Genomic DNA, 26,378 nt, shown 5'->3' on the forward strand with positions numbered 1-26,378 from the left:
TTGTAATAGAAACAAACAATATTATTTATGTATTTTATTATTAATAATCAGGATGTTGTCCAATGGGGTAAATGCAGATGGACAAAATGCATGCTTCAGCTTAGGTTCATTTTTATTGGCACTATGCTTCATCAGTTGTCCTACAGGTCATAATGCCTATTGCTAAAAGCACATCTGATAATGTAGACTATGCACAGGCTATATGCATGGTATAATATGTTATTGGGCCCATTTCTGGAGGTGGAATTTATGTTTTAGATGGTGTCAACATTTTATTATCATTCACTTTGAAGTAGAATGTCCTTTTAAAAAGTCTCCAGACTTGAGCTTATCAGTCCTGCATAAAAATGATCTCTGGGAGGATCCCGGACCCCCTAAGCAAGGGGACTTGAGTTGGTCAAATTCGCTGTTTAATACATGTGCGAAATGATCCTCTTACCCTAAAGGCATGATGGTCATGGCTTTTATTAGATGAAAGGGGAGGTCAACTTAGCGATCTGAGATCGACTTAAGTTTCAGTCATGGGATTGTTGTGTTGTAACCCCTGTGAATGCAACCAACTGGTATTTACAACTTCACAACTGACAAATTCCCACTTTCCACTTGGTTATGAACGCAGCATAAGTCCGAATCCCAAATCAACTCCTTAACCCTATGCACTTGTGAGAGGATTTGATTGATTTATAAGCAATATGGCTTATCTTCCATCTAGCCTATCAGAAGGCGAGGTTATGATTATCATATTGCTTTCATATATTGAATCCACTCAGATCTCCACAAATGCATATAGGGTGAGATTGGGCCTAAATTAGGTTTTGGGCTCGATCAAATATGTTCTATTATATTGAGAAGACAGTTGAGTGACGCTCTAACAATGGAAACGCGTGTCCTCAAATATGGAAGGCAGGTGGGAGGAAGCAAGATCAGGTGGGACCATAGAGTACCACAGAATGAGTCATAATACCCATAAAACCTAGCGGTCAAACGGAAACGGTTCCAATTGTTTTTCCACCATTTTTTTTTCGATAGGGGGTTTTAGAAACACTTCAAATAAACAGCTGGTAGGCCATTAGCTAACCTAACGTAGCAGGCGTAAAAGAAACACCTGAAACTATTGGGGAAGTTCTCTTCTGCACTTTTGAACCAATCCAGTAAATGGGGAGGAGGAGTTAAGATGGAGTGTCGCCTCGCTAACGTCCAAAAGTGGAAGTCGTGTCTTTCCATTTCCCCTGGAAACCGGAACATCTGTTTGTTGGGGACTCAGCAGAGGCTATCCATTAGCCAATCAGTGTTTCTTAAGGAGTTCAAAGCATGTGAATGCATCCAACTGGTATTTACGACATCACAACTAATAACTTTCCCTCTTGGTTATGAATGCAGCATCAATATACACTACATGACCAAGAGTATGTGAACACCTGCTTGTTGAACGTCTCATTCCAAAATCATGGAAATTAATATGGAGTTTGCTCCTATAACAGCCTCCACTCTCATGGGAAGGCTTTCCACTAGATGTTTGAACATTGTTGTGGGGACTTGCTTCCATTCAGCCACAAGCGCATGAGTGAGGTCGGCACTGATGTTGGGCAATTAGGCCAGACTCGCAGTCGGCGTTCCAATTCATCGCAAAGGTGTTCAACGGGGTTGAGGTCAGGGCTCTGTGCAGGCCAGTCAAGTTCTTCCACACTGATCTCAACAAACCATTTCTGTATGGACCTTGCTTTGTGCACAGGGCCATTGTGATGTTGTAAGAGGAAAGGGCCTTCCCCAAACTGTTGCCACAAAGTTGGAAGCACAGAATAGTCTAAAATGTCATTGTATGCTGTAGCGTTAAGATTTCCCTTCACTGGATCCAAGGGGCCTAGCCCGATTCATGAAAAACAGCCCTAGACCATTATTCTTCCTCCACCAAACTTTACAGTTGGCACTGTGCATTGGGGCAGGTAGCGTTCTCCTGCAATCCGCCAAACCCAGATTCGCCCGTCAGACTGCCATATGGTGAAGCATGATTCATCACTCCAGAGAATGCATTTCCACTGCTCCAGTGTCTAATGGCGGCGAACTTTACACTACCCCAGCCGACGCTTGGCATTGCGCATGGTGATCTTAGGCTTGTGTGCGACTGCTCGGCTATGGAAACCCATTTCATGAAACTCCTGACTAACCGTTATTGTGCTGATGTTGCTTCCAGAGGCAGTTTGGAACTACATAGTGAGTGTTGCAACTGGGGACCACTTCCCGGCTGAGCCATTGTTGCTTCTAGATGTTTCCACTTCACAATAACAGCACTTACAGTTGACTGGGGCAGCTCTAGCAGGGCAGAAATTTTATGAACTGACTTGATGGAAAGGTCGCATTCTATGACGGTGCCACATTGAAAGTCACTGAGCCCTTCAGTAAAGCCATTCTACTGCCAATGTTTGTCTATGGAGATTGCATGGCTGTGTGCTCAATTGTATACAACTGTCAGCAACTGGTGTACCTTAAATAGACAAATCCACTCATTTGAAGGGATGTCCACATACCTTTGTATATATAGTGACCATAATTCTATCTTCCTTATTCCTGCTTACAAGCAAAAACTAAAGCCGGTAGTACCAGTGACTCACTCAATACAGAAGTGGTCAGATGATGCGGATGCTACACTACAGGACTGTTTTGCTAGCACAGAGTGGAATATGCTCCATTATTCATCCAATGGCATTGAGGAGTATATATACCACCTCAGTCACCGGCTTCATCAATAAGTGCATCAATGACGTCGTCCCCACAGTGACCGTGCATACATATCTCAACCAGAAGCCATGGATTACAGGCAACATCTGCACCGAGCTAGAAGCTAGAGCTGCTGCTTTCAAGGAGCGGGACTCTAATCTAGACATTTATAAGAAATCCCGCTATGCCCTCAGATGAACCATCAAACAGGTAAAGCGTCAATACAGGACTAAGATTGAATCCTACTACACCGGCTCTGACGCTCGTCGAATGTGGCAGGGCTTGCAAACTTACAAACTACAAAGGGAAACCCAGCCGCGAGCCTACCAGACAGGCTAAATAACTTTTATGCTCGCTTGGAGGCAAGCAACACTGAAACATGCATGAGAGCACCAGCTGTTCCGGAAAACTGTGTGATCACGCTCGCCATAGCTGATGTGAGCAAGACCTTTAAACATGTCAACATTCACAAGGATGGTGGGTCAGATGGATTACCAGAACGTGTACTTCGATTATCCGCGGACCAACTGGCAAGTGTCTTCACTGACGTTGTCAACCTCTCCCTGAGCGAGTCTGTAATACCTACATGTTTCAAGCAGACCACCATAGTCCCTGGGCCCAAGAAAGCGAAGGTAACCTGCCTAAATTATTACCACCCCGTAGGACTCACATTGGTAGCCATGAAGTGCTTTGAAAGGCTGGTCATGGCTCACATCAACACCATCATCCCAGAAACCCTAGGCCCACTCTAATTCGCATACCGCCCCAACAGATCCCCAGATTACACAATCTCAATTGCACTCCACACTGCCCTTTCCCACCTGGACAAAAGGAACACCTATGTGAGAATGCTGTGCAGCAAGCAGCTCAGTGTTCGACACCATAGTGCCCACAAAGCTCATCACTAAGCTTAGTGCCCTGGGACACAGCAACTGGATCCTGGACTTCCTGACAGGCCGCCCCCAGCTGGTAAGGGTAGGCAACAACACATCGGACACACTGATCCTCAACACGGGGGCCCCTCAGGGGTGTGTGCTTAGTCCCACCCTGTACTCCCTGTTCACCCACAACTGCGTGACCAAGCACAACTCCAACACCATCATTAAGTTTGCTGACGACACAATGGTGATAGGCCTGATCACCGACAACAATGAGACGGCCTATAGGGAGGAAGTCGGAAACCTGGCAGTGTGGTGCCAGGATAGCAACCTCTCCCTCAATGTGAGCAAGACTAAGTAGATTATTGTGGACTACAGGAAAAGGAGGGCCGAACACGCCCCGATTCACATTGAGTGGGTCAAGAGTTACGTTTCTTGGTGTTTACGTCACCAACAAACTATCATGGTCCAAACACACCAAGACAGTTGTGAAGATGGCACAACAACGTATTTTTCCCCTCAGGAGACTGAAAAGATTTGTCATGGGTCCCCAGATCCTCAAAAAGTTCTAAAGCTGCACAATTGAGAGCATCTTGACCGGTTGTTAACGGCTCGACATCCGACCGTAAAGCGCTACAGACGGTAGTGCATATGACCCAAGACATCACTGGGGCCAAGCTTCCTGCCATTTAGGACCTATATACTAGGCGTGTCAGAGGAAGGCCCTAAAAATTGCCAAAGACTCCAGTCACCCAAGTCATAGACTGTTCTCTCTGCTACCGCACGGCAAGTGGTACCAGAGTTCAAAGTCTTAGTCCAAAAGGCTCCTTGACAGATTCCACCACCAAGCCATAACACTGCTGAACAATTAATCAAATGGCCAACCGGACTATTTGCATTGACACCCCCCCTTTTGTTTTTACACTGCTGCTACTCACTGTTTATTATATATGCATAGTCACTTTACCCCTACCTACATATACAAATGGCCTTGACTAACATGTATCCCCTTTTTAGGGGTGGCAGGGTAGCCTAGTGGTTAGAGTGTTGGACTACCTGAAGGTTACTTACTACCTGAAGGTTCAAACCCCCGAGCTGACAAGGTACAAATCTGTCGTTCTGCCCCTGAACAGGCAGTTAACCCACTGTTCCTAGGCTGTCATTGAAAATAAGAATTTGTTCTTAACTGACTTGCCCAGTTAAATAAAGGTAAAATGAAATTGACTCGGTACCGTACCCCCTGTATATAGTGTCATTTTTGTTCTTTTATTGTTTTATTTTTATTCTTAAGAAAATAGTTAACTACATTGTTGGTTAAGAACTTTAAGTAAGGATTTCACGGTAAGGTGTACAAATAAGATTTGATTTGATTTAGTGTAGCTATAAATCACTTAGTTAGCTGTGTTTACACAGGGAGCCCAATTCTGATGTTTTGCCCAATTATTGACAAAAGATCTGATCTGTTTGGTCAAAAGACCAATACTTTGGCAAATGATACGATATGGGCTGCCAGTGTAAATGCAACCGTAGTTGCTGTGGGAATGACGAAAAAAAGAAAGTAAAAAATCTTCACACAAAGTTTCGGCAGATGGCAGCACCACTGAACATTGCTACCATTTCACGAGTATAAGCGGCGTATAGCCAATCATCGGTCGTTTTATTACGCCTTTCACTAAAACGCATTACCATTGGATAATTTTCTTCCGCGCTTTCCCTATACAAACAAGATGGCTGGGGTTGTTGAACTCCAGAAATTGAAGGTGAGAACTATTTAAAAAGGAATAAAATCCAATACATACGTAATTCCTTATAGTCTGGCATCGTGTAAAATGTACAAGTAATTTACGCATTGTACGGTTTACTACTCCACTCACTAGATAATGTAGTTGTGCGGTAGTAATACTCCGTGTGATTTGCCTGCAAATGGAAGCTAGCTATCTTACACAGCTGTCTGCTAGTGTTAGCTAGCTAACATGCGCACGTTCGTTACTGTAAAACATGAAATAACCGAGAGCGTCGTCATTTGACCAGCTAGTTGCACGAATTAATTTAGCTAATAAATACATTTTACCTAGCAAAGTTATTGTATTCTTAGCTAGTTCTGGTAGCTACCTAGTTTGATTAATCAGGCTGTAATACACAATTGGTATATACAGCTTTATAGCCGATTTATGCTTGGTCTGGCAATGCGAGCGGAAGCTCCGTACAGAGGGCGACACGATTGCGACGCCTCGGGTGGCTTGTGGAGGCCAAATCGAGCTTCGCACGGCGATGCTTCCTCTTCCTCTAGGAGGTTTAACGGCGGTTGGCATCCAATAAATGTTGGATTACCGCCACCTACTAGACTGAAATATAGATCCCTTTAATGTTGCTTGAAAAAAAACCATAAATACCATACCATCTAATACTACACACACACACACACACACAGAACAAAAACATACTCCACTATTTAAACATATTTAGTCCTACTTCAGGCCAACAGTCTGAAAGTATGGAATACCACCACTTAACAGGCTCCTGAGTGGTGCAGCGGTCTAAGACACTGCATCCAGGGGGTATCACATCCGGCTGTGATAGGGAGGCGCACAATTGGCCCAGCGTCGTCCGGGTTAGGATTTGGCTGGGATAGGCTGTCATTGTAAATAAGAATTTGTTCTAAACTGACTTGCCTGGTTAAATAATAAAATGAACACCCTGTCAAGTCTCTCTGCAGCTGCCACCAGAACCTCTTTTCCGCAACTTAAATTCCATCCCTGCAGTACAGTTGTTATAAATGCCAAAAATACAATCTTAGTGAAACATTTCACTTGCTAGTTTATCCACCTGTACTGGTACAGAATTACTAGTCACACCACTCCTCAGGATCCCTCCCACTTGACCCATCTTCCTCAACTTTCTTCACTGCCTCAGCATATGACAACTTCTGCATGACTCTAACCCTGGAAAACTCAACCTGCTTCTCTTGCACGGGACATTTCGGATCCCCAGCCCCATGGGCAGCCCTACAATTAACTCATACCAGTACTATCCCCAATGCTACACATTCCTTTGTCTCATGCCCTTCTGGACACTTCTCACACCTAGGAACCTCCCTCCTACACACTGCTGCCACATGCCCATAAGGTTGACACCTGTAACAATGTAATGTATCTGGCACAAAAGCTCGTACAGGATAACTTATATATCCTAACATCACTTTGTCGGCCAAAGACTCAACATCAAAACTCAAAAGAACAGACTGACTCTTCTGTTTCACCACTCACACCACCCTGTCTGTGTCTCACCAAATGACGAGCATCACAAACACTGAAATCTTCCCCTCAGTTGGTCAGCTTTCACATTTACCGCTACCCCAGTAATCATTCCTTTCAATGGCAGCCTTTTCTTGAGAGCAAAACAAATCACATCTCTTGCCTCCATTTGTTTAACATGGAGCGCCTGCTACCTCTGACCAGCAGAAACACAATTATCACAAGACCACTTCTGGTTACCCTTACCGATTCCACAGCACCCAACTCTGATTTCACCCACACTGAAACCACAAATGGATCAGCCAAAAGGCAAGGGTCCATTTTTTTCTCCAAAACTTCACTCCTACTGTCAAAGACCCTTGGTGCAAGCCTCAGCCTCTGAGAACTTCACCGCACCTACCATTTCTCCTCCTGTCTTCAACTCACTCTGCTTACACTTCCTACCATTCTTCTTTAACAAACCATCTCCCCTTTTCTGACATTTTTTACAGACTCAAGTTCACCCTCTTCCTCCCTCTCTCTCTCGTAGATCTCCTCTGCCTCTTTTTCCCTCCATTCCTCCTCCGTATTCCAAGTATACATCTCCTTATGATAATACTGCACTTCTCCTGACATGCATCTTGTTCTTGCCTTGTCAAGGGATGCCATTTAACCGGCTGCCACCATCTCTGTACAATCAGCACTAACCCCTCTAGATGTAGCATTCAACAGTGCATCCCACTTGTAAAGCAGCTTCTTCGTCTTGATGCTCTTCTTTATCAATAGCGACCGAAGCCCATTTCAATTTCAAACAAGCGTGCTCTCTTTCTCCCGGATTCCTTGATTTGCTTGCTCAGACTCTGCCACCCGGTCATGCTCCTTCCCAGAAATCCCATACGGCGATGACTTGTCTCCCACATTTTGTAGCAATGTGGAGGACTCCGTATAGCTCCACATTGACATGATTGTTTGACGGTAGGTGAGCTCGGGAGGGCCTGAATGAACCCAAACTCACTTTCTTGACAACAGCTCTGCCCTGTTACCCAAAGCGCAAGAAGTATGAATTCTCTGGCCAGTGGTGTAAAGTACTTAAGTGTCAATACTTTAAAGTACAACTTAATTTGTTTTTTGGAGTACTTTACTATGTATATTTTTGACAACTTTTACTTCACTACATTCTTAAAGAATATAATGTACTTTTTACTCTATGCATTTTCCCTGACACCCAAAAGTACTCATTCCATTTTTAATACTTAGCAGGACATGAATTGTCCAATTCACACAATTATCAAGAGGTCATCCCTACGGCCTCTGTTCTGGTGGACTCAATAAACACATGCTTCGTTTGTAAATTGTGTATGAGTGTTGAAGTGTGCTCCTGGCTATCTGTAAACAAACAAAACATGAAATTTGTGCTGTCTGGTTTGCTTAATATAAGTAATTTGAAATGATTTATACTTTTACTTTTAATACTTAGGTGTATATTAGCAATAACATGTACTTTTGATACTTAAGTATATTTAAACCAAATACTTTTAGACTTTTACTGGGTGACTTTTACTTGAGTCATAATCTATTAAGGTATCTTTACTTTTACTCACGTATGACAATTGAGTATTTTTTCCACAACTGACCATATCGCCATATGCTGTATGGCCAATGCAGAAAACGGATGAACCGTACAGAGCCTTTAACACCTCATGTCCACCAGATGCATCGAAGTCTTTGCAGCGGAAATCATTCATCGTCAATGGTATAGTCCACAAAGATACGTTGGGAATGCCGCACTAGGCTGCAATGTGTTCTGTGTACCGCATACATTCAATTTTTTCAACTACTGGTTGCTTTACTGTGCGGTTGTACAAACAAAGGTACACACAGACTTTTAGCTAGTTGAAAAGTGAAGAACGTGTGTCAAGTACGGAAAATGCGGGCTTGACATCCAGGAAAACAAAACTCATATGCACCTGGTGGACATCGTGTGTTAGCTCTTGAAAACTGCCTTCTCCCTTGTCTGGAAACCCAATTGCATTGAGTTTTACGTCAGGCAGAAGGTCTGTTGCCAATGGCTGCATTGTTGTGCTAAAACTCTTTACTTATGTGGTAGCCATGTTATTATTTTTTTGTAGTTGACCTTTTTATATAAATGCAATCAATGTTAATTGTATTATATGCATACGCTCTTCACTAAAAGTCTTCTACATTTGTCGACCCTACCTTCTTCAGTTGGCTGAGCTCAAGCAGGAGTGTGCTGTGAGGGGATTGGCCGTCAAAGGAAACAAAGGTGACCTTATTGGCCGGTTGCAGGCGTACCTTGAGGAGCATGGTATGATTCTTCCACTAACACTTACTCTTTTCTTACCAGCACTGATTGTAAAATGTAGCCTAAATTAGTGAAAAAAAAAGAAGAAAAAAAATGACGTACGAAGGCATAATGTTCCCCTGCCCTGTGAATGATGTGATGGGGAGTTCACTTCAATTCCAATTATTAGCATAATGTATTATCATGTTTAGGTGTCGGTATGTCTGTGGTTTTTCATTTTTGCTCAGTAACAAACACTTTCCCTAATATTGACATTTTCTCTTGATTTGTTTCTGAACTCAGCTTAACAAAACCACTGCAATATAAACCTTACTCTTTCTTGGATGTTGTCATGAAATGTCTTGATTTCTCCAATAACTGAACCTTGGTTGGGTAGATGTATGTAGCATTATTCTCTCCAACAGATGGGGTATACATTCTCTTCTGTACTATGCTCGGTTAAATATTCTTGTTTTTACAGCAAACTTGTCTTGAAAATGTGAGAAACATTTTGTATTTGACCTTTTATGTTCCAGAAGATGAGGTGAACGAAGAGGAGGTTTTGGGAGAGTTGGAGGTAAGCATGTGAAACATGATTAATAAAAATATGATTGTTTAAAGCTGACTTATTTTTTCAGAATATTTTACTCTTATAATATTTCAGAATATTTAAAATTTTGCTGATTACATGCTTGGTGTATATTTACAGGACAATCCTAAAGAGGAGGAAATCAGTGAACCACCTGCAGAAGTGGCAGTAGAAAAGGCAGCTGTACCTGAAAAGTCAGTACTCTATTTGTTACTCAAACCTACCTATGGGATGTTTCGTGTCCTAATGACTGATGGTTATTATGTGATTGAAGTGGGCATAGCCTAATCATTGTTATCGTGATTCTCATGGCAAATTCAGCAGTTTTTCAACATGTTAAGATAAAGTTTGATGTTGGCACCTTCCTTTTTCAGTCTTTGAATGTCAGTCATGATCAATTTATGTTGTTATACGGTATGTACAAGATGTCTTTGGGGGATTATTTCACTGGACGTGCAGTGGATTGTTTTTAACCAATAGAGGGCAGGCTAGGTTTACAAAGTTTTCCACTAGATAGTTTATTCAACTTTACATTTTGTCTTGCTTTAGGGATGCTGAGAAGAAAGTTGTAAAAATCACTGCCCCATCAGTTGCGGATGAGGTATGTAGTACAGTATTCTAATTGTGTGCATGATGCACACAATAACTGCATTAAATAGCTAGATTTAAAATCTTGTTTTCCACAATGTTCTACTCATCAGCTCTGGGTCGTTCCATTTAATTTCAATCAGTTTTGACTCAGCCCATTTGATCTGACTGAAGCTTTCTATATATATTTTTTATTTTTTTATTTTTTTTATTTCACCTTTATTTAACCAGGTAGGCCAGTTGAGAACAAGTTCTCATTTGCAACTGCGACCTGGCCAAGATAAAGCATAGCAGTGTGAGCAGACAACACAGAGTTACACATGGAATAAACAATTAACAAGTCAATAACACAGTAGAAAACAAAGGGGGGAGTCTATATACAATGTGTGCAAAAGGCATGAGGAGGTAGGCGAATAATTACAATTTTGCAGATTAACACTGGAGTGATAAATGATCAGATGGTCATGTACAGGTAGAGATATTGGTGTGCAAAAGAGCAAGTAAATAAATAAAAACAGTATGGGGATGAGGTAGGTGAAAATGGGTGGGCTATTTACCAATAGACTATGTACAGCAGCAGCGATCGGTTAGCTGCTCAGATAGCTGATGTTTGAAGTTGGTGAGGGAGATAAAAGTCTCCAACTTCAGCGATTTTTGCAATTCGTTCCAGTCACAGGCAGCAGAGTACTGGAACGAAAGGCGGCCAAATGAGGTGTTGGCTTTAGGGATGATCAGTGAGATACACCTGCTGGAGCGCGTGCTACGGATGGGTGTTGCCATCGTGACCAGTGAACTGAGATAAGGCGGAGCTTTACCTAGCATGGACTTGTAGATGACCTGGAGCCAGTGGGTCTGGCGACGAATATGTAATGAGGGCCAGCCGACTAGAGCATACAGGTCGCAGTGGTGGGTGGTATAAGGTGCTTTAGTGACAAAACGGATGGCACTGTGATAGACTGCATCCAGTTTGCTGAGTAGAGTGTTGGAAGCCATTTTGTAGATGACATCGCCGAAGTCGAGGATCGGAAGGATAGTCAGTTTTACTAGGGTAAGCTTGGCGGCGTGAGTGAAGGAGGCTTTGTTACGGAATAGAAAGCCGACTCTTGATTTGATTTTCGATTGGAGATGTTTGATATGAGTCTGGAAGGAGAGTTTGCAGTCTAGCCAGACACCTAGGTACTTATAGATGTCCACATATTCAAGGTCGGAACCATCCAGGGTGGTGATGCTAGTCGGGCATGCGGGTGCAGGCAGCGATCGGTTGAAAAGCATGCATTTGGTTTTACTAGCGTTTAAGAGCAGTTGGAGGCCACGGAAGGAGTGTTGTATGGCATTGAAGCTTGTTTGGAGGTTGGATAGCACAGTGTCCAATGACGGGCCGAAAGTATATAGAATGGTGTCGTCTGCGTAGAGGTGGATCAGGGAATCGCCCGCAGCAAGAGCAACGTCATTGATATATACAGAGAAAAGAGTCGGCCCGAGAATTGAACCCTGTGGCACCCCCATAGAGACTGCCAGAGGACCGGACAGCATGCCCTCCGATTTGACACACTGAACTCTGTCTGCAAAGTAATTGGTGAATATTTGCCCATGGTCGAAGTGGTCAGAAAGTGACTTTTTGGAACTGAAAGCCAAAACATTTAGGTGATGGAGGTGCTAAAAAGTCACCCATTTTGCATACCCCACCCTACCATGAGACATCCATGTCTTCATCAGTGGAAAGATAAACAGTTGAGTTTTATATCATTTAAAAGCTTACAAACAGGGTTGTCAAACAATTTAATAATTTATAGATAAAAAAAATAAACATTCATTTTTTTTCTCCTTTAACATCAATTATCTAAAAACACCTAAAGTCAGATGTTTTCATTTCCCATATTTTGTAGATTAGACCCTATTTTATGAAATCTCAGGGGTTTGTGTTGTGCCTGCCTTCGGTTGAGACACAGCACACTCTTGAATACAGGGTGGGTGAAATTTAAATAATAGAAATATAATTAATAGAATGGACATATCCCTTTAGACTAGAGGTCGACCGATTAATCGGAATGGCCGATTAATTATGGCCGATTTTCAAGTTTTCATAACAATCGAAAATCGGTATTTTTGGGCGCCGATTTATAAATAAAAAAACGTATTTTAAATTGTATTTATATTTTTTATATATACCTTTTATTTAACTAGGCAAGTCAGTTAAGAACACATTCTTATTTTCAATGACGGCCTAGGAAAGGTGTGTTAACTGCCTCGTTCAGGGGCAGAATGGCAGATTTTCACCTAGTCAGCTCGGGGGATCCAATCTTGCAAACTTACAGTTAACTAGTCCAACGCAATAACGACCTGCCTCTCTCTCGTTGCACTCCACAAGGAGACTGCCTGTTATGCGAATGCAGTAAGCCAAGGTATGTTGCTAGCTAGCATTAAACATATCTTATAAAAAACAATCAATGATCATCACTAGTTAACTACACATGGTTGAGGATATTACTAGATATTATCTAGTGTGTCCTGTGTTGCATATAATCTGACTGAGCATACAAGTATCTGACTGAGCGGTAGTAGGCAAAAGCAGGCGCATAAACATTCATTCAAACAGCACTTTCATGCGTTTTGCCAGCAGCTCTTCGTTGTGCGTCAAGCATTGCGCTGTTTGACTTCAAGCCTATCAACTCCCGAGATGAGGCTGGTGTAACCGAAGTGAAATGGCTAGCTAGTTAGCATGCGCTAATAGCGTTTCAAACGTCACTCGCTCTGAGCCGAGCCTTCTTGTAGTTGTTCCCCTTGCTCTGTATGGGTAACGCTGCTTCGAGGGTGGCTGTTGTCGTTGTGTTGCTGTTTCGAGCCCAGTAAGGAACGAGGAGAGGGACGGAAGCTATACTGTTACACTGGCAATACTAAAGTGCCTATCAGAACATCCAATAGTCAAAGGTTAATGAAATACAAATGGTATAGAGGGAAATAGTCTTATAATTCCTATAACTACAACCTAAAACTTCTTACCTGGGAATATTGAAGACTCATGTTAAAAGGAACCACCAGCTTTCATATGTTCACTTAGCAGAATAAAATAGAAAATATATTTTTCCCATTCCAGAGTGCACATATGAAGTGGCTATGTTGAGCGTAAAAGTGATAATTTGAAACAGGTCCTATATGCTAGATTTAGAGTTATTTGGCCACTTTAGTTGTGAATGAAACAAACTTTAGAATGTCTTAGAAATCAGAACATACAGTATATGGGCTGCATGGCGCGACTATAGGCTATTGATGAAGTCCCCCAAAAAGTTTGCACTCTGTTCTTTGCCTCAAGTTGCATATGCTGTTCTCTCATAAAGTGATCATATACTGAACAAAAATAAGAAAGCAACAAGCAAAAAATTATGATTTTGTTGAGTTTCAGTTCATATAAGGAAGTCAATTTAAATAAATATATTAGGCCATAATCTATGGATTTCAAATGACTGGGCAGGGGGCGCACTGGGGAGCTAGGCCCAACCAATCAGAATGAGTTTTTCCCCACAAAAGGGATTTATTACAGACAGAATAACTCTTCAGTTTCATCAACTGTCCGGGTGGCTGGTCAATCCCGCAGGTTGGGCTTGTGTGGTCTGTGGTTGTGAGGCCGGTTGGACGTACTGCCAAATTCTCCAAAACGACTTATGGTAGAAAAATTAACATTCAATTATCTGGCAACAGCTCTGGTACACATTCCTGCAGTCATCATGCCAATTGCACGCTCCCTCAGAACTTGATACACCTGTGGCATTGTGTTGTGTAACAAAACTGCACATTTTAGAGTGACCTTTTATTGTCCCCAGCACAAGGTACACCTGTGTAATGATCATGCTGTTTAATCAGCTTCTTGATATGCCACACCTGTCAGGTGGATGGATTATCTTGGCAAAGGAGAAATGCTCACTAACTGAGATGTAAACAAATATGTGCACATAATTTGAGCGAAATAAGCCTTTTGTGCGTATGGAACATTTATGGGATCTTTTATTTCAACTCATGAAACATGGGACCAACACTTTACATGTTGTTTTATATTTTTGTTCAGTATATTTTCACCCATCAGACTAGTCTCAATTTAATATTGTCTTTACTAATATGTTAAATTAATTTAGATTTAAAATGGTCAATTATCAAAGGGGCAGGGTAAAAAAATACATGTCATCAGTATGCACTCGAATAGCGAATGGAGACTGCTTAGTTTTTTTCAATTTGGGTAGCGTACTCTGGTTATTTCACTCCATGCATCATCCACTGTTTGAGGATGCAGCCTCTTGCTCAGCAACGTTATATTCCTCCCAAACGCTGAATGCCATGGGTTCTCCAAACCTGTTCCTGCAGCTACCCAGTGCTTAATTGGGAAATTGAGTGAAATCTATTCAGGAACATCGATAGTAACATGTTTTCCCAACAAAACATATTTCACCAAACTGTTGTCAGCACCTCTGTGTGCTCGAGAAGGAAATGAAGGCGAGATAAATGGAAATGCACTGTGGTGAGATATTCTGTACCTAAAGGTAATGTGTCAGCCTATTCATTATATATTCAAAAACAAATGTACTATAATTGTAGGCTAACCCTGTAAGCCGACCTGCAAAATCAATAAACTAACAGCATCGCCTAGTCCTTGGCCTACATGTTCTCTCCCAGACTCATGGATAGAACGTTTGGAGGATAGCATAAGGTAGCCAACCAGTCTATCAAATATGCATAATTATACAGTCCACACTCAAAGAAGATTACTAGAATTTGTTTTATTTTGGAGTATAGGCTAGACCAATTATGTAAAGATATCTTAGATCCGTTTAAAAAATAATAATAAATAAAAAATATGCGGAGAGGCTATGTATTGTAAAACTTATTTCAGGCTTGAGCTCATATGGGTATACATAAGCTCGAATATGCCTTTTGGGTGTTTTTAATTCATCATCACCTTTAGAATGCACTGCCCATTTCGTTGTGTTATGCTTTGAAACAACATCCACAACGACCATGTTTTCCACTCAGTTTCAACCTATTGATCAATATGAAGAAAAAGTACAATCACACTGATGTGAGTTTTAAAAGCAAGGAACTGTTTTGATGATGTGTTTGTGATTTATGATTTCATTTACACTGTCAGTGGTTAGAGGGACAATAGAGCCCTTAGTACCAGGCCATTAGCGACCTGATGGTCATTAGAGAGTTGGGTACTACCAATGTATGTCATGTGGAATTTTACTGCGGTCATAACTCATGACCGCAGGTGTGGTGGTAATATGGTCACCGCAACAGCCCTACTGCAATTTATTTCGTACATCATTAACGTTTTAATTGAGTACACATTTTTACCTCTAATTACTACCACAATGATGGCCACCGGTCCACCCACAGTCGAATGTGAACTTAAATGGTAATGTATAGTCCGTTATCTGTATAGCGTATTCGGAAAGTATTCAGACCTCTTCACTATTTTCTTATGTTACAGCCTTTATTCTAAAATTGATTAAATTGATGAGGCAAAAAACAATCTACACACACAACCCCATAATGACAAAGCAAAAACAGTTTTTTAGAAATGTTTGCAATCAACTGAAATATAACATTTACATAAGTGTTCAAACCTTTTACTCAGTACTTTGTTGAAGCACCTTCGGCAGGGATTACTCTCAAGCTCTGTCAGGTTAGATGGGGAGCCTTGATGCACAGCTTTTTTCAGGTCTCTCCATAGATGTTCGATCGGGTTCAAGTCCGGCCTCTGGCTGGGCCACTCAAGGACATTCAGAGACTTGTCCCGAAGCCACTCCTGTGTTGTCTTGGCTGTGTGCTGAGGGTTGTTCTCCTGTTGGAAGGTGAACCTTTGTGCCTGTCTGAGGTCCTTAGCATTCTGGAGCAGGTTTTCATCTAGGATCTCTCTGTACTTTTGCTCGGTTCATTTTTCCCTGGATCCTGACTAGTCTCCCAGTCCCTGCTGCTGAAAAACATGTTTCCAGGTTTCCTCTAGACATGATGCTTGGCATTCAGGTCAAAGAGTTCAATCTTGGTTTCATCAGACCAGAGAATCTTGATTCCTTTAGGGGTCTTTTGTTAAACTCCAAGCAGGCTATCAAATCCAATCAGATTTTATTTGTAACATGTGCCGAATACAACAGGTAATGAAAGTCTTTCTTACAAGCTCTTAACCAACAATGCTTTAATAAGTTAAGAAAGCAAAGTGTTAAATAGAAAATAAAAGTAACAAATAATTCAACAGCTGAGGTAAAATAGCAAACGAGGCTACATACAGGGGTACCGGTACAGAGTCAATGTGCGGGGGGCACCGGTTAGTTGAGGTAATGAAGGTAATATGTACATGTAAGTATAGTTAAAGTGACTGTGCATAGATTATAAACAGAGAGTAGCGACAGCGTAAAAGAGGGTTCTGGGTAGCCCCTTGACTAGCTTTTCAGTAGTCTTATGGCTTGGGGGTAGAAGCTGTTAAAGAAGCCTTTTGGACCTTGACTTGGCGCTCTGGTACGGGTTGCTGTGCGGTAGCAGAGGGAACAGTCTATGACTAGGGTGGCTGGAGTCTTTCAATCTGGCCACTCTACCATAAAGGCCTGATTGGTGGAGTGCTGCAGAGATGGTGGTCCTTCTGGAGGGTTCTTCCATCTCGACAAAGGAACTCTGGAGCTCTCTGAGTGACCACACCTCCCTGACCAAGGCCCTTCTCCTCTGATTTTGGCTGGGCGGCCAATTCTAGGAAGGGTCTTGGTGATTCTAGACTTATTCCATTTAAGAATGATGGAGGCTAATGTGTTCTTGGGGACCTTCAATGCTGCAGAAATGTTTTGGTACCCTTCTCCAGATCTGTGCCTCGACACAATCCTGTCTGAGCTCTACAATTCCTTCGAACTCATGGCTTGGTTTTTGCTCAGGACCTTTATGTAGACAGGTGTGTGCCTTTCCAAATCATGTTAAATCAATTTAATTCACCACAGGTTTACTCCAATAAAGTTGTAGAAGCCTCTCAAGGATGATCAATTGAAACAGGATGCACCTGAGCTCAATTTCGAGTCTCATAGCAAAGGGGCTGAATACTTATGTAAATAAGGTATTTCTGCTTATTTTTTACGAATTTGCAAAAATGTCAACCTGTTTTTGCTTTGTCATTATGGAGTATTGTGTGTAGAATGATTAGATTGAGGAAATCAAACAATTGTATTAATTTTAGAGTAATAAGGCTGTAACGTAACAAAATGTGGGAAAGTGAAGGGGTCTGAATACTTTCTGAATGCACTGTATTTCTATTTCAATAGGTTTCCTATGGAGGATTGACAGTATAATTTTTAATAAATGATATTCCCATTCAAGTCAATGTTCTCTGATGTGTGGACCTCCAACAGTCTTTGTGCTACCATTTAAAAGTTGACAGTTCAATTTTTTTTCTCCCATTTATTAGCCAAAATATGACTCCCACCTTGTATTCAAGAGCATGCTGTCTCAACCAATTGCGTGCACAACACAAAACACCAGATGGTGTAAAATAGGGTCTAACCTACAACATATGCGAAAATGAAAACATGCTTTTTTCCCCAAAAAATAATTCAAGTTAAAGCAACAAAAACATTTTTTTTATTAAAACATTTTTTTTCAAGAAATTATCAAATAGTTTGACAACCCTGTTTTGTAAGCTTTTAAATTATATCAAACTCAACTGTTTATTTTTTCCAGTGATGAAGACATGCATGTCTGTCTCATGGTAGGGTGGGGTATGCAAAATTGGTCAACTTTGACCAACTTTTTCTGGTAAATGTTTTGGCATTCAGGTCCAAAAACTACTTCTACCATTGGTAAATATGCATAAAATCTTTCATTCAAATCCAAAGGGGTTTGGTCAAAAAAGTTATTGAAATCAAATGGAATGACCCCTCTTGTAATTCGCACTGTGTTGGAATGTGAAACTGATCTATTGTAGGGCTGACCGCAATAGGTCAACTGTTCGATTGTTTGGTCGTTAGGTTGTTGATCGACAAAGATTGTTTAAGTCGAGCACTAAAACAATCTTTGTCGATCAACAACCTAACGACCAAACAATCGACCAGTCGACTAATATATACATTACAAGTTTGGACACATCTACTCATTACATGTATAATTATTGTAAAGACATCAAAACTATGTCGTAACCTGGAATGCTTTTCCAATAGTCTTGAAGGAGTTCCCACATATGTTAACCACTTGTTAGCTGCTTTTCCTTCACTCTGCGGTTCAACTCATCCCAAACCATCTCAATTGGGTTGAGGTCGGGTGATTGTGGAGGCCAGGTCATCGGATGCAGCACTCCATCACTCTCCTTATTGGTCAAATAGCCCTTACACAGCCTGGATGTGTGTTGGGTCATTGTCCTGTTGAACAACAAATGATAGTCCCACTAAGCGCAATGCTGATGGGATGGCGTATCGCTGCAGAATGCTGTGGTAGCCATGCTGGTTAAGTGTGTCTTGAATTCTAAATAAATCCCTGGCAGTGTCACCAGCAATGGACCCCCCCCACTATCACACCTCCATGCTTCACGGTGGGAACCACACATGCAGAGATTTTCCGTCTTACAAAGACACGTGGCTGGAACCAAAAATCTCAAATATTGGACTCGTCAGACAAAAGAACAGAAGAAAATGTCAATTTCAAAAGAAAATAATAGCATACTCTGTTGTCCTGAGGTGGCTATGCCAAATGGCTGTGGGCTACTCTAGTTCATTTAGCAGACAAGATTGTCTTATAATTCCGTGGCATTATTTATATTTTATAGTATGAAGAATACAATTGAACAAAGCTGAATAAAATATAATTATTTTCTCCAAACTATTTCAGGGAGTGCGCACATGCGGCTATTCTGTGTTGAGCGGTTAACAAAGAAATATGTACTCCTATATGCTTAATTTAGAGTTATTAATTTCACTTTAGTTCTTCAAACTTGGGCTATATGTTTTGATTTTAAAACATTGATTGTAAGGCTATATGATGAGAGTAATGATGACTTGAAAAAAGTCACTTGAAAGGCATGAGCACTGATTTGTTTTTTTGCGCAGGCTGTACACACGCCATAACTCTCTCATTTACAATTTGACAAGCACTTGATAATGCTTTGAGTTTCACGGCAGCATCCCCTCTGTGGCCTTAATGCACCCTAAGAAAATCTATGCCTTTTTACGGAACACTAAAATAACACATCCTAGATCTGAATTAATGATTGAATATTGAATACTTTTTTCATTACATAGTTGAATGTGCTGACAACAAAATCACACAAAAATGATCAATGGAAATCAAATTTATCAACCCATGGAGGTCTGGATTTGGAGTCACACTCAAAATTAAAGTGGAAAACCACACTACAGGCTGATCCAACTTTGATGTAATGTCCTTAAACAAGTCAAAATGAGGCTCAGTAGTGTGTGTGGCCTCCACGTGCCTGTATGACCTCCGTACAACGCCTGGGAATGCTCCTGATGAGGTGGCGGATGGTCTCCTGAGGGATCTCCTCCCAGACCTGGACTAAAGCATCCGCCAACTCCTGGACAGTGTCGTGGAAATTTCCTCTATTTAGCAAATCATGGGAGCAAACCACACACACAAGTCAGAGTTAGTTATCAAAGTCCATCTTTAATTATATAAGCTCTATAGCATTTTGACTTTCAACAGTTCAGTATCTCTAATGAAAAGTTGAGAGTCCCCACACAACGGCAAAATGGGATCCTTTATAGCAAAGATACACAGGATAAGACAGCATCGGCATAATTCATTGTTCAGCTTTGTCTCCTTACTCAAACCCCAGAACCATAAACCAACCCTCCATATCAACAGGCATATATCAAATTGTCATTTAGATACAACCAATTCTAAATACAACCAATCCTGGACAAGATCACACAGACACACTGACTGGCACACAGACATTGTGGAGTCAAGAGATATGTTACACATGATGATACTTTGACCTCTCCCCTCTCTGCGGCCCCTGCAACTTAGTCTTGACATAGAACAGATAACTGCAACCTCGCCACAGTATTATACAAAAATACTATTCTGATGAGAAATAACTTACACACATTTGATGAATATAAAACATCTTACATATGTTACCAACAAATTCTGAATCTTCCACGACATTCCCCTCTCAAGGGACTCAGTCCCTTCTGAAGAATCAGAATAGTAACATACTCAATATTTTAAAATTCAAATCCCTTAATGTCAAATACCTTAGCTTATATGTAAGCTTTCTCCCTTCTGAAACTATGTTTACAACCTTTATTCTACAAGACAAACTTGCACATGTTTAATAACACAGAATAATCCATTTGAGGAAAATAAAAACATAACATATTTATGCTCTTTAAGTTACATGAGAACCAGTGTCTAAACACAGGCCTCCTTACAACATATAGGACAGACATCCCTCTAAGTACTCATGCTCAGAAATATACTTAGGAATAGAGAATAGGGCAGTGAAATCATTCATATTCCAAATCATAAGTAACAACCCAACTATTTATCAAACCAATATTTAGAATAGCACTCCTCAGTGATTCAAATTTGTATTATCACTCAAAGTAAAAACCTCAATTTAACACACATCAATATTAGCAGATTTACATATCGTATAATTATCCCATAATTCTACTATTAACTTTTTTAATCATGATTTTAATAATACAGATCAGTATCTCAATGCATTCTTAATCTAAATTACTACAATTTACATGGTGTAGACCTCTTCAATCAATCTGATACCACAAAAGTATAAACAATTTTAATGGCACAGTTTGATTAAACCCCCCCTACACAGGCACGGCATCTTCTGGCATCTTCGTTTTTCTTCAGATAGCTTTACAGTTCAAAGTGGACGGCCCATGATAATGTCCCAATTTCAATGTCTCATCTTTACCACTCATGTCTTGTCCATTCGTCAACCAATATACCAGCATCATAAGAAAATGTTAGAACAGATCTTTCTCCATGATCACTCCAAGTGGACTCATCACAGTATGACAGAACCATGAAAGAAAAGCAGTTGATAGCTTAGATCTGATACTGTACACCAATTTCTGGCTTGGTTCTTTTCTCTCGGTAGAAGTGGTTTGGAAAGCCTCCTTCAATGCCTTTGTCACCCTTCTTCAGCCAGTTAGAGGGGGTTTTGAGGTACACACACCATTCGGTCCAAATTATCTCTTCCATGCATTAAGATACCGTCTGATGTCACTTTTCATGATAACCTCGAAAGAACAGATCAGAACAACAGTTTAGTTCATTAACTACATGATAAATGATTACTTTTACCAATTATTCTTAACACACATATCTAAACATATTTCACAGAGAATATCAAAACATTCTATTGAAACTATTCTTTCAAATTGGTTTATACTCCCCATCTCACTGTCAACTCCATCGTAGAGCCAAGGATCAAGAAATTAGACCTATACCCCTTGGGAATAGAACAAAACAAACACAAATACAATACACTCAACAATACAATACACTCATTCACATATCACTTAAGTTGTATAACTTCAATTCAAACCCTCAAAAAACTGAATCCTCCCCCATGTTTTACACACATCTCTCTGTATGAGAGTAATGTAAAACAAAACTAAAAACAAATATAAAACAACATTTCAGCTAACCTAATCAAATTAAAATCACTAAACTGAAAAAAAACTCCAAAGAAAAATTATTTAACCCCTATGGTCATAGGAAAATAGACTTAAAGCAGCATACCCTTAGTTAAAAGCAATGCCCTACTCCCTCTTCACACTGGTCCAAATTACACATATGGCTTAAGAAACATATTTACCAATTACACAAATTATTTTGAAAGCAGTATTACAGATAATTTCATTATCCAAATGACTTTCCAATGCGGGTGATCAAGCCACAACGGAAAGTCATCAGAAGGTCATAGGTTATACAAAACCCTTCAAAGCAGTGTTTTTCACTATATGAAACAATTTGCAAACAATAATCAACTAGTTCCAAACATTTTCGTATTTCCATGTTCCCAGAACATTCCTTTATCAAAAGAATTTGCGTGTGTAATGAAAAGTCAGAAAATAAAAACTCATTAAAATCCCAATGTGGTGAGTGCCCCTTTCAATGTGGTAGTTTATGGCCCCAATTTCACTCACTCTCCCCAAGAGTATAGTCCCTGGAAACATTCCAGAGAGAGACAGTGAAATATCCATTTTCCCAGAGAAAACACAAAAACACTTAGTATTCATTTACACTACATCGATTCAGAAACTCAAACGTGAAACTATAAACCAAACCTAATGATAATTCCACTGTACCTCAAATCATTAATCATAAGTTTTAATCCACATCAATGTATAAGCATGATACAATGTTTAATTAAGTTAAATCAACTCCTAAAAAACATATTAATCAGCAACCTAATAATTTCAATCTGTTGATATAAATTTAGTAAAAACCAATCCTGATTTTTTTTAATGCAAATCTAAAATCCTTCAAAAGTCGGTGCTGTCTCATCATCGTAAAAATAAAAATAAATGTATTTTTTCCCCCACTGATATCCACAAAGGTCAATACTGTTCAGCACATCCATTAATGATCTTCCTTTAGTCTGTACAGGGTCTGAAATTCCAATGTATGCAGCTAATACAGTGATAAATTCATGCAAATAACAAACTACACAAGAACTCACTACTATAATGATTCAGATGACAAAATTGCTCAGAGACTCATGTTTACATCTCAATAAAATAAAACACAGTCTGCATGTTCCTCAAAAAACAACTACTGATGTAAAAAGCTCCTGGTGGTATCTGATTTTAAGTGCCAAGGCATCATACTTGATTCCAACCTCTCTTTTAAAAAGCAAATTATAAAGGAACTCAAATACAAAATTCAACCTAGCTAATTTCCCAAAACATATGAGATTGTTTTGACTATTGCGGTAACAACACTATAATTAAATTCTATGATACTCCCCCACTTAACATACTAGTTTACTAGTTTGGCCCAAGCTTGCTTTTCAACATTCATACCCATTCAGTCTTCTGTCAACAGGCTCTCATACTATTCATTCCAGCAATCACCTTTAATGACCTGACATTGTTCCACATAATGGAAACATACTATAACGTTAGACTACATGAACTTTCCTGCTCAAATTAACTGGTGTTACTTAAACAATCAAACCAAAAATCAATAACCATCAGAATCTATCCTTACGATGTTTTATGATCCAGACAACCAGTCTCCCACAAATCTCTGTTGCCCACCTAGCGAATCAGCTGCTAGAAATACAAAACAAAATGTACCTGAACAACGGTCAAAACAATTAGAGTAAGGTTATTGTATATTCAAACTAATAACGCAAATTTACGTTATTCTACAACAATCTACCTGCCTCCAGCAACTTTCCCTGACAATTAGTAGCCAACATAACAACTAACTCTCTTCCATACTTTCAACTAAACTTTCCTATTTCTTTTTCCCCCAGTGGGCAAAAATATAACCCCTCTCATTTCAACGTTTTTCCTTACCTCTATCGTAAGATTAAAACCCCAACTTTATAACTTCCTCTTCTCTTTGCTCTCCACACTTATGAAATGTATCCTATTTCTTTAAAAACAACACACAGCGCCAAACTTATAACATGCGTCAGTCAATCTATAAGAATGAAAAACATTTCAGTAACCACTTTCCATTGCCATTCTCTCCCCGCTATTATTCAGAATGTCTTTAACTTAGGTAACTGTCTTCTCTATTGATACAGTAATTTAAATACGACCCAATTCTCAATACATTATTCCAGCAGATAATTTAGTGAACAGACATCGTCTTGCATCAGAATTCGCTTCGTTATTATTTTAAATTGAATTAGTCTATCAATTTAACCTAAACAATCTATTGAAAACGTTCAATTTATCTCTTATACAAACACTAGCGACCATAACTTTCCAGGCAAAACATACAAATAGATTATTTACAATCAAAAACTCTGAATTCAGCCAGCGCCATGACTGGGAATGGAACTTGGGCCTCCCGTGTTGCAGGCGAGAATTCTACCACTGAACCACTAATGCTATTGAGAAAAACTAAAATTCTCCGGATATAAACCCCATTTACAAAGTAAAATCAAAACACGTCACGATCGGTAATTCCCAGAAGAATAATAGCCCAATTTTAATAGTACAAACGTTACTCCAGCTATGATTCTCATACTCCAGCTATGATTCTCAAATTCCAAATGAATATATTAGCAATCAAAGAATAAAATCGACAGTTAATGACTAGGAAACAGATATTGCGCCATTGAATAAAAATAGATTGTTTACTTATGCAACGTCTTTCAATTACTTTACTACATCACATTAATCTCGCAATGATAATTAGTTTGATGGAAAACCTTAGGCTTTGTACGACATTATAAATTACATCGAGCATCCCTCGAATTCTCTTTAACTTTATGGAAAACAGTTTATTCAATAAATCCCGCAACTTCTCTCATACTGGGAAGGAAAATTATAACATGTTCAGACCTTAAGGGCAGTTTAATTTCAAATGTTTCACCCAGATGGAGATAATCCAATATGCGTTTTATAGTTACATCGTTAAGGTAAGATAACCAAAAGTGGACACACTCTAATCAGTTTCTAGAGCTCAATTTCCCAGATTTTGTAGATTATTTTAATAGTGCTTAAAAACTTAATCTTTATCAAATTATCCATTTAAGATATCAACTCAAAACCTACGTACGTCTACGAATGGGTGGTTCAAATTGTATCTAATCATTCTACGCATTACTTTATACACACGTACTATTTATCATAATTTCAAATAATTCACAGAATCCATATAAAACTTAAAAAATCTTAGGTACTCACACAGAACTTTCAGGATCATCCACACAGGATTGGTCAGATTTTCACATAGAACTGGTCAGGCGTCCACACAGAACATCAAAAGGTTTTCCCACACAGAGTCAACCCTACCCCGCTCACACAGAACGGTCCGACAACTATTACATACTCACACAGAGTAACCCAGGGCATACCTGGCTAGTACATTTAAAATAATTGGAATTCACCACATCTGAGGGTCACTTAGACAAATCACACAGACGCACAGAATGAGGTCCTTCTTTCAATAGGGCTTCACCAAGTACCGTGTTTCACCTAGAACACACAGTCACCCTGGCTCCTCACCCCGACAGACCTCACCAAATCCCCACTGTGGTCAATTCAGTGTCAGGAGGGCTCTTGGTCACTGGCAACCGGACAGTGCAGAGTATCTTTTGAGTCCACAAAACCCCCAGATTACTCTCCTCTGACTCGGCCCTGCTTACGCCGCCAAGGTGCCTTCTTTACAAAGGAATTCACGCTCAGAGTATACTTAACAGGCATAATTTAAAAAACTCGACTTCAAATCTGTGTGTGGTTCGCTCACCTTTTTCTTAAAAAAAACTCAGTTCGAGATGTGGTATCCACTCGGCTTGCTTCCTCTTAGAACAAAGGTTGGTCCATCTGCTTCGTTCCCGAAGTGTGGTTCTCCCTGAGATCCCAAGTTTAGGGGATCCCTCGTGCACGATTTATTTACCTAGATCGTAGGAACGGTCACCGAGTGAAGATTCACATCCCATCCTCGTCGCCAAATGTCGTGGAAATTTCCTCTATTTACCAAATCATGGGAGCAAACCACACACACAAGTCAGAGTTAGTTATCAAAGTCCATCTTTAATTATATAAGCTCTATAGCATTTTGACTTTCAACAGTTCAGTATCTCTAATGAAAAGTTGAGAGTCCCCACACAACGGCAAAATGGGATCCTTTATAGCAAAGATAAACAGGATAAGACAGCATCGGCATAATTCATTGTTCAGCTTTGTCTCCTTACTCAAACCCCAGAACGATAAACCAACCCTCCATATCAACAGGCATATATCAAATTGTCATTTAGATACAACCAATTCTAAATACAACCAATCCTGGACAAGATCACACAGACACACTGACTGGCACACAGACATTGTGGAGTCAAGAGATATGTTTACACATGATGATACTTTGACCTCTCT

At 40.1% G+C, this 26,378-nt stretch overlaps 1 protein-coding gene across 3 annotated transcripts in view; it reads left to right on the plus strand.

Annotated features, from left to right (window-relative positions):
* The first annotated feature begins 5,246 nt into the window (after positions 1 to 5,246).
* sarnp (SAP domain containing ribonucleoprotein) overlaps positions 5,247 to 26,378 on the plus strand; it is a 72,565-nt gene continuing 51,433 nt past the window's right edge. For 2 of the 3 annotated variants that reach the window (XM_024376075.2, XM_024376090.2), the window contains exons 1-5: positions 5,247 to 5,353; positions 9,053 to 9,152; positions 9,665 to 9,705; positions 9,838 to 9,911; positions 10,267 to 10,318. In XM_024376075.2, the coding sequence (XP_024231843.1) occupies positions 5,321 to 5,353; positions 9,053 to 9,152; positions 9,665 to 9,705; positions 9,838 to 9,911; positions 10,267 to 10,318 (300 nt within the window). In that variant the 5' untranslated portion in view covers positions 5,247 to 5,320. The remainder of the gene's footprint in view (positions 5,354 to 9,052; positions 9,153 to 9,664; positions 9,706 to 9,837; positions 9,912 to 10,266; positions 10,319 to 26,378) is intronic. The other variant, XM_024376082.2, reaches the window with a different exon arrangement.

This window comes from Oncorhynchus tshawytscha, linkage group LG02 (genome assembly GCF_018296145.1).
Source record: "Oncorhynchus tshawytscha isolate Ot180627B linkage group LG02, Otsh_v2.0, whole genome shotgun sequence".
In the NCBI taxonomy this organism is placed as follows: Eukaryota; Metazoa; Chordata; class Actinopteri; order Salmoniformes; family Salmonidae; genus Oncorhynchus; species Oncorhynchus tshawytscha.